Source organism: Erpetoichthys calabaricus, chromosome 12 (genome assembly GCF_900747795.2).
Source record: "Erpetoichthys calabaricus chromosome 12, fErpCal1.3, whole genome shotgun sequence".
NCBI lineage: Eukaryota > Metazoa > Chordata > Cladistia > Polypteriformes > Polypteridae > Erpetoichthys > Erpetoichthys calabaricus.
Genome location: NC_041405.2, coordinates 136,049,290 through 136,063,247, shown reverse-complemented (window position 1 = coordinate 136,063,247; position 13,958 = coordinate 136,049,290). Strand labels below are relative to the sequence as shown.

The following is a 13,958-nucleotide window of genomic DNA, read 5'->3' as shown; positions in this document are numbered from 1 at the left end:
GCACACCGAGATACAGAATATAAAGGCAGAAACAACGACAGTTAAACGTCCACACCACACAGCGCAGGCGGACCCGTACTCCACAATGCACCGCATAATAGTACGGACGGAGCTCCATTTTAACAGTGGGGGGCCCCAGAGTGACACGGGCGAATGCTCCGTATTAAACGTGCGTCATCCTCACACGTGGCTGCCCAGCGGGCACGGGTTCAAAACGCCGGGGGTAGGTGAGCGAAGCAAGCAGGGGGCGGAGCCCCCTTGTGAAATTCTAATATGTAAACCTAATGACTTGGAAGTCATTTTTCCTGTTCAGTTTTATATAGTGTCTTTTATAGGAATACATGTTTAAATCTCAAAAAACGTTTAGACTAGTACTCAAACCCAACCTTAACCAGGGGCCTTCATGCTTTATCAAGACAGAGAAGTCAAAAAAATACTCAAATAGTTGAAATTCCAGAAAGTATGAAGGAAATCTGAAGCTATGGAATTGGTCTTTGCCTGGTCTTTACCTTCAGAAGCATGATGTCATTTTTGTAGGTTTCATCATCATATTCTTCATGAGGGATCATTTCCTGCACTGGTATTACCTGCTTGGATTTATCATTTTGAGAGAGGTAGTGAGCCCCCAAAATCACAGTGATGCTCCTGTGGGTCAGAAACAAACAGCAGATGAGTCAGGAATGAGTATAGGGACAGTGATTAAGATTTCAATAATAAAGTGACTGTTTGTGAGTCTTCACAGCTGTCATAAGCAACTAAACCGGAGGGTACCAAAAAAAAAGAAAAAAGACAAGATATTAGAGTGAACAAAAACAAACAGAATGAATAAATCTCAGACAAACTGCAAATGAGAATATTCAATGGTAAAGCTGTTCTTAGGGAGGGTGTTGATGTGACTGGGAAGTTTAGGTTTTACAGTGCCCATGGGTATCACAGGCACACTCTCACACACACAAAACAGCTGAGCGAATGTGATTGAATACACCCCAGAAAAGTGGAATAAGCCAACAGTAAAGCCAAACAGACTTCCAAAGGACAAACACATGGAACCTGTAAACATTTCTTAAATTCCAGGTGGAGAGCTACAGGAGTTTGTTTCTATTAGAACCTGATCAATCAACCCAAATTGCTAATGCTTTGTGAATCCCAACTTTTCTGATCTTTGCAATATACTCGTACATGTACAAAATTTAGAGAATGGGCCATACTAGAGCCTAAGCTTATTGTCTTTCAAATTATTATCTTTAACTTTATCCTGTGTAGTTATATCCACTAAAGCAGGGTAATAAAATTCAGAACAAGAAATTGATGGATTAAACGGATAAGAGAATTCTAATGCACACAGTATAAGTTAGTACAGTACAGAATACCAACAGAATAAGACCAAACACAATATATTTCACTTCCTGTACAAATGATGGTGTAAAGGATGGCCGGCATCCTTACCTGGCCAGGACACTATTAGGATGGAAGGACAGGGGCAGACAGCTTATACGGGGCTTTATCTCCCCCAGAACACTAGATGGCAGGAAGCCAGGCTCAGATTCCCACATGGGTGTCCGAAGGGCATGCCTGGTATTGTAGTCCCAGAGGACAGCCCTGTTGGGTCCCGTGGGGACCACCAGGGGGAGCCGAGGGATTGGGAAGTCCCTACATCATGGGGTTTCCGCCTCACCAGGAAGTGCAGACATCGGGAGCACTTCCGGGATGGCTAAGATAAAAGGAGCTACCTGTCTCACATCATGTGAAGGACAACAAAGCTTGTGAGAGGAGAGGGGGAGACAGTGAGAGATAGAAAGAGAAAAAGACAAAGAGTGCGCTAAATTGTGTTTGCTGTACTTGTGGCTGAGGTGGTGGGAAACCCTTACAAAAGAAGAGTTTTCCCAAAATAAAAGACTCTTTGCCTTTAAACCTGTGTCCATGTCTGTTTGTGCTAGGTTTGGAGAGCTGGTGTGACCCCTACTATCCACACAGGATAGTATATAAATCTGAAAAGATTTTCTGAGTACAGCACTTAGGCATATGATCAAGTAAAATATAATAACAGTCAAAAACAAAACCACACAGCACTACATACATAAGATAACATGTGTGACGGATGGCCGGGACGCCCCTTTGGCACTGAATCTGGGGAAGCTGCCATGGGAGGCTCATTACGAACACTTGGTGGCAGTCCCCCTGGACGGTATTGGGGCCACAATTGTGGAACACTGGAGCTCATGCCTTGTGGCTAATTACCACCTGAAGCACTTCTGGGTGGACTATAAGAGGAGCCTGCAGCCACCACTCAAAGAGCCAGAGTCGGGAGGAGGGAGACGAAACTGCCAAGAGGAGTGGAGGAAAGAAAGAGTGTTTTTGTGGAGGTGTTTTGTTTGGTGTGTCTTTTGGGGCTGTGTTGTGCCTGTGGGACATGGGGAAGACGTGCCCACAGGTGAAGAAAATAAAAAGTTCATTTATTTTACGTGTGCCTCACTGTGTCAGTCTGTGTCGGGTTGGCGCCCATATATAGCCTTTTCACACATGGCAAGGGCTGAAACTGAAATGAATCTCAATAGTTATGAATTCATATGTGTGTGATTGTCATAAACAAAGTCGTAATAGTCCTTTTACCAAGAACTGAGATATGGGGAGTTGGCATAAAGCTTTGGGAGGGTTATGTAATACACAAAGCAGATTAAGTGTTCTGAATCTTAAAAATTAAATTAAAATTAGACAAAAGAAGTAGGTAATGACAGTAGCTGTAACTTGTAAGTAATAAAACGGCAGAGACAAAAACATACAGCCACTGCAGACACCTCAGGATCTGAGTTTGTCCTAAATGTATGCTGAAATCCTTAAGAAAGTCAAATAAGAAGGTCTGCTGCTGTGTTGGTTATCAAGCACTCTCCTGTCACAGTAACGTTTTTCAAGAACCAGGAACTTTTTAGAAGCTCAAGAACTTTTGTGGCATTCCCACCATAGGAACTTCGGCCATTTATAGTTTCTGGTAGGTAGTTCCTGGTACTGTTTTAGCTCCTACTCCAGGGTATGTACTTTTTATTCAACCAGCAACAATCATAGGTGGGGCAGGGTTGATGAATGGTGCAGATTGGTAGACCAAAAGCATCAGCGCCATCATACAAACGTGTTAGTAGTATGGACTTTGAAGAGTTATTGGTGAAGATGGAGCACCACACTTCGCACCACATCACTCTTCATAGACTTTTGTGTCATGTGCTGTGCCATGCTCCACATCAAAGCAATAATCACCTGACCACTTGGCACTTCATACTGCATCACACTTCAGAGCCTTCTCAGTTGTGCACCATGCCATGCTCCACATGAAAGCAGTAATCTTCCCTGTGAACTCCCAATTGCTCTGAACTTTGTACTACATCTCTCTTCATAGCCGCCTCCGTGGTGTGCCTTGCCATGCACCACATCAAAGCAATATCCCCCATGAAATCCCTATCATGCCATGCTTTACGCCACATCACTTTACATAACTGCCTGTACGCAATGCACCACATCAGAGCAATAAGTCCTAGGTGAAATACTAAACGTGCCTCACTTTACACCACATCACTCTTCTGTCCGTGTCACACATTTTGCATAAAGGTTAAGTTACTCTTGTGCAGTGGAAACACAACACCAGAAAGTGGTCAGGGACCTCAATCGGCCCTGTGCCTACATCATATATTAACTCATTTGTTCCTGAAAACAAAGTTTCTATGGTGGGAAAACACATATTGTTTACTCCTGTGGCTCTCAGTCCCTCTGCTGTATTATTCCATTAACAGAAAAAGTAGTTTGGCAAAGTCTGAGTGGAACCAAATGCTTCAGCGGGATACCAAGAAGAGAAGCTGACACATTAAGATGGAGTCGTGTGAAGGCACAGCTGTTGCTTTTCTGAGTTTTACATACAGGTTAGTAAATACAATAAAACTCTCAAATTCTACTAAAAGTAATGTGTAAGACATAAGACTTTACTGTCAGTCATATGAGTTGTCTTCACTGGCAATTTTAATTAAGTTAATTGAGTGCAATACATACTGTTTATACAGCAGAGCCCAGGAAATTTTCCTAAGACAATGAGCCTCTGTTATGGTGCCATTGGTCAGTCAATTGGATGTATCCAAAGTATTTTTTTTTTTTTTACAGCAGAGGCTTACATTATTAGTTAGCTGTTTACTCTAGAACAGGAGCTCCCAACCTGAGGGTGTGAGATGGCATTTCAGGGGGTATGACATAGAAGAAGGCTGTGTCGCAACTCACCAAAATTGAGTGAGATGTGTTGTTTGGCTTCATCCTGGTGCAATTCTTGTCTTGCAGTGTGTCAGTGTCTTGCAGTGTCCTGGCAGTATGGCAGAAATTTTGAACTGCAATGCAGAAGTTAGCAGGAGACAAAGATGGTCGACTGTGTTTCATTGCTTAGTGGTGCACCAGCACCCGTTACCTCACGGTGGTCTCCAATCCCTCAAACCCCTCAATCATCGATTTTGTGTCATTTCCTCACGGCACTTGATGCTTCACGGGATACCCCAACACCAGGTACATTTATAAGATTTTTGGTATTTATAAAGGTAAATTGCTTGATTTATATTTAAACTGTACACACTGAGTTAAAAGCTTATTTTCTTTTTGAGTACAAATTGTTCTCCTGCAGTACTGTATGTGATTCAATTTGTTGTTCAAAAATTAGAAATATGACTTTTTCAACTTCAAATGTGATATTACTTTCGAAGAGGGTGCAAACATAAATCAGACATTTTCTAGGGGTGCATGGCATAGAAAAGGTCTAGAATACTCTAGACGTGATTGTCCATTAGTAAAATATCCATGATGTTGATCAGTTCTTGCTTTTCCTAGTGACTGACCATGACTTATGTTGGAAAACACAATTTTATAGGAAAATAATCTTTTGAATCGAATCTTGTAATTAGTACGATATAGGCATTAGGAATTAAGAAGAATATAGTAGGATAGTAGGATATAGGAAGGATACAGTAGGACAATAGGGATTTTTGGGTAAATATAATTTTGCTTGTAGAACAACTTGTAAAATTGGTAGCTTCAATCAGATTTGAATGTAACGCTTTGATCTGTAATCTTGTACCATTACAAAGTTTTGCCGGGTTTAGACCAAAAGCAGTATACAGTGAATTTTGATTGACTTTTTCTTATTACATACAGCATTGAGGTTTACAGGCTGCACATTTTTGTGGCCCATGCATAAAACTGAATGTTTTAAGCATTGTATACAAAAGAACAGGTGAAAATAAAATTAAATGGTCAACTATGTACAATGTCTACCTCTTCTATGTTATGTCCAACCCCTTCACTGAGTCATGGCATGCCATTGCTCGTGGTTTGTGTTGTACCTATGGCTTGAAGTGTGTCTTTATGCTTTATTGGCACTCTTCTGTTTCTGCTTTGTAAACCAGTGCGCATCAGGACATTATAGTCTGACGTCCAAGGGGACAACCAGTTCTCCACAATATTGCATGGTGTTGACCACCTAGGCTCCCATCAATCAGTGCATTGTTCAAAGATTATGCACTGTAAATAAGCAAGATCAACAATCCAAGGGGGGCAACAATACCTCCCCAATGTCCATTGAAATTGCATGTATTTCATACACTTGTATTGATGAATAAGAAGGAGCCAACCCAAGGACGCAACTTGCTAAGCATGTCCTCTTTGAGCTTCGCCAAATTTTCTTCCTTCCACTTAGTCTTTTAGATACCTAAGAATCCATCTTACTAACTGAAGGTTGTAAACTGGATATGGACGCAGGGCGCTGGGTGCTGGGCACATCAAGGCACACACGCACTGCTGCACTGCAGCGCATCACACGGCGTAAACCGGATATGGACGCAGGGCTGAACTTGCTGTGCTCCACTCTGCCAGCGGTCCGTGTCAGCAAAGGCAACGGAATCACGTCTCCACAAAACGAGACCGCTTTACTACAGATATGCGTATGTAATTAAATGACATGTCCCCAGACGCACCCACGCGCACTGCCGCACTGCAACGAGCCCGCCCATAGCTACCAACACAGCCACAGAAAACACAGAAACAAGAACGTTGTCAACCGGATGTCACGAATCGCCCGCCTACCAGTGTGATCGCTTTGAAGACCCATATAGATTTTAAATAACGGTTAATTGGCACACGCACGATAACCCGCTAGACTAGATATACCAGACTCGCCTGTTTGCTTAGGCTGTACAAATCCGAGCCCATAGTTAATGACACAGCCACAGAGAAAACAAGAACGAAACGATTCAGCGCATATTTGAATCACATTACAGTATTACAGTACGGATTCCACAATGACAGCGCTAAACTAAATACAAACACAAGCCCGTATGGCTATGACCTGTAAACGAGCCCGTATGGATAAAAAGAATGAACGAGGGTGCCCACACAAAGAAACCACTGTAGTACAAATATGTATATAGTACAAATACAGTATATTTATTTAATTAAATGAAACCTTAACCATGGCTACAACCTGTACACTAAACCTGAGGTACAGCGTGCACGCCAGAGTGTACAGAGTGTACAGCCGCCCGAGCAGGACTGCCCACACCACCACATATACCACGTTCGTTTAGTGATGTAGCCCTCCATGCCCAGAACCGCCGCCATGGCCACTTCAGCACGCGAATCTGCCGCTGTCAGCAAACGACTTCTCGCTGACGACGCAGCCATGGAAAAACAAACACGCGACTGCATGGCTGAAACCAATAAACGAAGGCGCCTACAACTGAGTCACAGCTCCAAAAAGAGTATCAGAGGGAACTGAAAGTGACTGCCATTCTTGGATTTGCGATTCTTTCGAGAATCGGGAGCTTGCTGGTAGCAAACATAATATCGACAAATTTCAACAAATAGAAAAACACAGGTTTTCTGGCTAATATTCTTTTTCCTATAATGTCACCAAATTTCCATCAAATCTATTTTGGTATATTTAGTTTTTCTGTTGTGGAGGGGGTTAACCCCTAAATATTGATATATTTGAAGTAGTGTTTGTGCTGATGTATGTGTGAGGGAATGAATGAGTGAACCTTGTTTATATATACTGTATTGTTAGGCATTATTAGGAGGAATCCTCAAGGCTCTAAACAGGTAAGCATTACCACCCCAGGCCGAAGGGGTGCGCTCTTGTTAACACAATCTCTCTTTCCATCTGCAGTTCAGGGGAACCTCGAATGGAAGGCGAGTAACATCTCTTCCAGTTCCATGTCATTTGGACCTGCCCTTTCCAGGAATAAAGACAACAAAACCAGCCAGGACTGGAGGGAGGCAGTCAGTTTGATGACTACCAGCGACTGAGACAGGACACTCAAAAGAACAGCTTTCTTTAATGGTTTTAGCACCCTCGCATGCTATTTATCTTGGCCAATTTCCCCTCAGTTTTTCTGAGTTAAATGGGTGCCAGCACTCCCCCAGCACTCCTTTTGGCTCAAGGTGTTCTGTTATCACACTATATGTATATATTATACACTAAATAGTAGTAGATATACATATGTATATATATATATATTTTGATAGATGGCCAGGGAATTTGCCCTGCAGGGAAGCCCTTTTGAGGAGAGGGCCAGGGGAGTGAACATATCACTAGCAGTACCTGCCCCGGGACACGAGAGGGCAGCCCACCTGGTTTACATCGAGGCCACAGGACTGGAGCTTAGAAGCTCAACCCTGCATGGGCCCGTGGCCACCACCAGGGGTCGCCTGGATAGTTCCGGAGCCATGGTCTGCAGCACTTCTGCCACACCCAGAAGTGCTTCCAGAAGAGGAGCCAGATTACCATACATCACTTCCAAGACACCCGGAAGTGCTGCTGGAACTTAATCGAGGAGGAGGTTGCCTCACTCCAGCAAGCGAGCCAGAGTCGGGAGGAAGAAGACAGAGGTTGTGGGAGAGGAATAGAGGAGGTTGGAGGAAAGAAGAACGGAATGAGCTTTATTGGGGTTTGTGCATTTTGCTGTGCCAAAGAATAATAAACATGTGTGTTCTGGACATTGTTGATCTGTGTGTCTGTCTGTAGCTGTGCTAATCTTCTACTATATATATATATATATATATATATATATATATATATATATATATATATATATAATTTATTCTATATATACACTTTTCTTAATACTGGGCGTGTAATATAATCACTACAAACAGAAATATTCAAAACACTCCCATTGCCAAAACCTAAAAAGCAACATTAAACACAACTGTTTAAAACCCAACATGAAAGAAATTAAAATTAACAGTCAAATTTTAGGTGCAGCATCTCCGAGCATCCGGGACATCAGTGCCATCCATCGCTACAATATGTATATGCATATATTTGGTGTGAGTGGATGTGAGTATGTGTGAAAATGTGCCCTGTGAAGCAAAAAATTAGGCATTTTATAATCAAAAGCAAAAATTTTGAAGTATTCCAGAACAATACAAATAATCTAAATACAATTATACTTGAAAGCTGAATGCAAGGTGAGCAGGGTCCATACAGTTTATCATCATAATCAACATTATGAAAAGAGTAATTCATTGTTGATTGATGACTCCGATTTGGCATGCTTTATTGTTTCACCATTTTCTCACCTAACTTGTAAGTTATATATGTAATGCACTATGGAGCTCTGTGTACCTAGAGGCACTGCTGCCATCTAGTGCCCATACTTGAGGAGTAAGAAGGGCATCTTGGTTGGTGTTAAGCCATTTTCCATTCATGTATAATTTCACCACCCTTGCGATTTGTCACCTGACAAAGGTTGAATCTCTTCTACTTTGAGTTGATGTTTGGCCGCAGAAGACTGTCATCCCTCCTGCATACTGCAATGGTTAACCACTGACAGTCAAAATAAGAATGAGCCATATTTAATCTGAGGTCACGGTCATCTGCTGGAAAAAGGTGGAAAAGGAGCCGCTGCCTCATGTGGTGGACTGTAGGTCATTGACCAAAGAGTCCTACAGAAACAACAGTTTTGGAAACACCAGATTGTGAATGGAAAAAAAACTGTAAACTATTTGGATGAATTTTTCGACTTTCCCACATGTTCATCCATCCATCCATCCATTTTCCAACCCGCTGAATCCGAACACAGGGTCACGGGGGTCTGCTGGAGCCAATCCCAGCCAACACAGGGCACAAGGCAGGAACCAATCCCGGGCAGGGTGCCAACCCACCGCAGGACACACACAAACACACCCACACACCAAACATGTTCATTCTGTTCTATAAACACAAGCTGCAAAATGTATGATTGGAAGTACAACTTGCTAGAATGAGGTTCTAGTAAACATTTGATCAGCTCATGGCTCAGGATGGGGTGAAGAGTTGAAATATGCATGACTAACATGGAGAAGACCTGCTACTTCTTCAGATTACCAGTTGACACAATTTGGGTTGGAATTGTACCTAGTCATCTAGTAAAGGCCCATTATAGTCAAAACCTGAACACTCATGAAACCTCTCACTTGAAACAACCCTACAATTACGTAGAGAGTTTTATTTGCGATAGGGACACATGGTCTTTTTCAAACTGGCATGATGCCATCAGTATGTTCACTAGAAGAAGTGGATGAAGCATAATGTAAAGAGCTCCAGTAATTAATAATCAAACTAATTTAAACAGATTTGGAGTGATAGGGCTGAAGCCTATCTCAATGGCATTGGCATAACCATACAGTAATAAATAAAAAATGTGTATAGAAGCTTCTGCTTTGCTAACTATCCCAGATTTATTAACTTAAGTAAATGTACAAGTTAATCAGTTGTTAAAAGGAGCAAAAAAAAACAAACTGCAGATATTTACTAGCTGTTTGACGAGTGAAATTCCATCAACTCTGTTCCTTCAACTTGTGCTCCAAGTCATTTTTGTGTCTATTTAGTTTTAAGATGTCAGGTCCTTCCCAGTTTACTTAAAGAGTCAGTCATTGACATATTGCTGTTTCTAATTTCCTTCCCTTTTTAAATCATTTCATTGTATTCTTAACTTTAGGAGTCATATTATAATATACATTTGTGCACTCTCACAGCTGCAGTGCCATGGCACATATATAATGTACATACAGGAGTAAAACACTTACTTTCCTTTGCAGTGAGCTGCTGTCAGGATGACATCTGGGCGAATGAGGGACCCGCCACAGAAGTCCTTGTAAAATTTTGAACTTATATCCAAGAAGGCCATGTAAGGTCGGCTGTGGGGTGCAGCTTCTTTCCCATCAATGATCTTGTCTCCAAAGACACCTGACAAGAGAGAGGATGACAAGTAAATGCATATGAGAAGCTGAAACTCTCTGCCATTGTAATGAATATGGTCAATGAATCCTCTGCAAGGAGAGAGAATCGTAAATAAAGAGACATTTATTGGACCAATTTTAAATAATTTAGAAGGCTTTCGCTGAAAATAAAACTGCTGTTAGGTTTCATAAAAAGAACAGAAATCTGTCAATACACAGTAGCATATCTCATTTTAGTTTACCTGCCAGTCCAAGGCAGACAATGATGATGACATTCCAGTACATTCCTAGCATGGCTCCACTTGTGATTATCTCTGCAAAGAAGCTTCCTCAGATCTCAGTTTTATAGAAGTGATATGGGGATGGGGTTGGGTGTTTGCAGACCACAAACCACACTGCTGAAACAGCACCTTGGATAGGGAGGAGACTGATATTTTTTTCACACAAACTACTAGAAGTTATCTTTTTGTCAACTTCAATGTCATTAATATGTTTAATAATGTTTCCAGGGCAAGATCCAATGAAATAATAGTACCTGGTAGATCGAGACTTAGACTACGGATGCTATGAATGTAATTACTCCGATCTCCAGGCTGTCAAATAAACGAACCACACGCAGTGGCGCAGCGTAAAGGGATTTCGTCTCTGACTCCGAGGTTCAATTCCCGCGAGGGGTGCAGTGGAATGGGTATACCTGATGAGCCCAAATAAGGGCGAAACACATGTCACATACTCTTTGCATTATTTGACAGTAAAACTATGTAACTATCTATGTATATATATATATATATATATATATATATATATATATATCTGTGGTGGGCTGGTGCCCTGCCTGGGGATTGTTTCCTGCCTTGTGCCCTGTGTTGGCTGGCATTGGCTCCAACAGACCCCCATGACACTGTAGTTAGGATATAGCGGGATGGATATTCTGGCTGTGCACCCGGAAGCACTTTGGGTGTCCCTGGTCATCTTCCCCCCAGCACTTTCTCCAGGCATTGAGGCACCCCCTGGCGGTGACCACGGGCCCCTATAGGGTTGAGCTTCCAAGCTCAGTTCCCGTGGTCCCCAAAGCCACCAGGGCAGTCACCCCTCGTGGTCTGGAGGAGGCGTAACCCCTCCTCCGGTCCTTCCGGGCATCCCGGCTGGGTCCCACCCCCAGCCACTTAACACAATATATATTGTGACAGATTAAGGTCCTCCGTGACCCCTTGAACCCTCAGACTACACGTCAGACACCAGGTAAAAGTCCAATAATGGTTTATTATTAGAAATAATAATAATAATTGTGCACAAAGCACCCTCCTCTCCACAATACTCAGTAATAATAACAATAACAATAATAATACACAATCCTCCACTCCCAGACGCGTTGCCCTCCTTCCACCCAGCTCAGCTCGTCATCTGGGATTTCCCATAGTCCTTTTATAGTCCTGATCTAGTGTTTCGCCCTCTCTGTCCATGTGACTAGGAACACTTCCGGGTCATATAAAAACTCTTCTTTACCCCAGAGGCACGTCATTTCTTCCTGTCATGTGATCATGACGCACCTCCGGGTTATAGGGCACATAAGAGTCTGACAACCTCCCTACAGCGACTCCTGGAGGCCCCCATGGTATCCAGCAGGGCTGTGCATATTAACTACAGAGTCCATGATGCCCTGCTGGAATTCGGGGCACGTTCATGCTGTCGGGAGAGCTCCTCCTGGCGGCCTGGGGGTGAGGGCCGGAGTAGAAAGCCGGCAATCCACCACAATATATATATACAGTACATAGCGGAAGCACAGAGCAGCGAGCGAAAGCACAGAGCAGTGGCGTCTCCCATAGGCACGTAGCCCTTCGCAAACACCCGAGTAAGTTCAACTGAAGTAAAGCCGGAAGCTGACCAGGAGAAATAACTGGCAGTGAAAAATCAAAGTCGATCACTCAGCGGGTGGTAGAAAATTAAAACCAACACTCTCTTAGTGATTCAGCTGAACGCAGAAAGCGCAGAAGCACCGAAGTTACTACAAAAACGGAGAAGATGATATCAACACTAAACGTAAGTTCTATCTACTCTCTGTCCATTGAGGACATGTTTATATGTTGTGTGTCCTGCAGCATGTACAGTTCAGGTTTTCCGGCCGACAGTGTAGACAGCTTCACCTGCCAAAAGTGTTTAGTTAATTTAGAGTTGGTCGGAAAAATACGCGAATTGGAGGACCGCGTTAGGAGCCTGATAGCAATTAGGCAAACCGAAAATTGGTTTGTTTAGACAATTCGGCTACTTCTGATTCGGCTTCAGTCTCTCCAGGTCCCACTGTAGTCAGTGCACGGCCGAAGTCAGCAGCACCAATTAAGCCACAGGGCGTGTGGGTAACAGTAAGACGGGGGTCTCAGAAGCCAAACTTTAGTCCCCCGGCACCCAGGTCACCAATTTGGACCCAGAACAGATTCTCAGCACTCCGCAGCGCACCTGTGGAAACTGAGAATAAGAAAGAGCTCATAATTGGTGATTCCATAGTGCGGAATGTTAGAATTTGAAACTATGTTAAACCAGCAGTTAATGTTAAATGCCTCGCAGGGGCCAAGATTTCTGGCATAGAGGCCGCATTGGACCGTGTCGCCGATGATGAAGTATCTACCTTATTTCTGCATGTCGGCACTAATGATATTCATTTACAACAATCTGAGGTATTAAAGATGAACTTCATCTCTCTATGCACCAAAGCTAAAAGAAAATGTCGGAATTTAGTTGTATCTGGCCCCTTACCAAGATTATATAGAGGGGATGTGATTTATAGCAGATTGCATTCCCATCACTGCTGGCTAGAAACCTGGTGTGCAAATAAAAGCATAGCGTTTGTGAACAATTGGGATGATTTTTGGGAAAGGCCTGGATTTTTTAAAAGAGATGGTCTTCATCCTAACTGGAGGGGGTCTTATGTATTATCCCAAAATATGGCAGCAAAACTGCCTTGTTGACTGATCAGAGCACCATCCAGGCCGCAGTCATGTGATCTTAAATCACAGGCTGTTGTTTATCCCACCTGTTACTATCCTGAAGCTGTTACCCAAAATCCCTGTTGTGGGGCATCCAGTAAATTTAGTCTTGATACAAACCTTAAATTAATTGATAACCAAAAAATAAGGTGTATAATTAGACCAAGGGATAAAACCAGACCCTCCACCAGGGGCATCTGTAATAGAAATTTACTTCAAATTAAAATAAAAAATATATCACCAGTTCAGAAAGAAGCATGCAGTTTTAAATGCTGCTTATTGAACATTCACTCTCTTGGCAGTAAAACTGTTTTGGTAAATGATATTATATTAAGTACAAAATCTGATCTGTGTCTTCTCACTGAAACCTGGCTTAGTAAATGTGACACTGTTCCCCTACCTGAGGCGTCACCAGATGGATACACATTCCTTCATAAGTCTAGAGATTCTGGTCGAGGAGGAGGACTTGGAATAATTCATTGTAACAAAATGCAAATCATGTCTAAAAATCTAGGCAACTTTACATCCTTTGAGGCGTTCATTTTAAATATAGTGCTAGTCTACAGACCACAAGGGTCGTATTCATTGTTCATGACTGAATTTAGCAACCTTCTATCTGATTTGGCAATAAATTATGATCACGTAGTACTGATGGGGGATTTTAATGAACACATTGTTGTGGAAACTGACACTTTTAGCAAATGTTTTACTTATTTGTTAAATTCAGTAGGATTTTGTCAG

General features: G+C 42.5%; 1 protein-coding gene across 3 annotated transcripts in view; it reads right to left on the bottom strand.

Moving 5' to 3' along the window:
* The window catches only part of LOC114661558 (duodenase-1-like), a 271,168-nt gene extending 260,623 nt beyond the window's left edge, over nt 1-10,545 (bottom strand). For 2 of the 3 annotated variants that reach the window (XM_051935349.1, XM_028814695.2), the window contains exons 1-3: nt 10,479-10,545; nt 10,084-10,243; nt 510-645 (exon numbers count right to left, since the gene is read on the bottom strand). In XM_051935349.1, coding sequence (XP_051791309.1) covers nt 510-645; nt 10,084-10,243; nt 10,479-10,530 — 348 coding nt within the window. In that variant the 5' untranslated portion in view covers nt 10,531-10,545. The remainder of the gene's footprint in view (nt 1-509; nt 646-10,083; nt 10,244-10,478) is intronic. The other variant, XM_051935348.1, reaches the window with a different exon arrangement.
* Between the last annotated feature and the right edge of the window lie 3,413 nt (nt 10,546-13,958).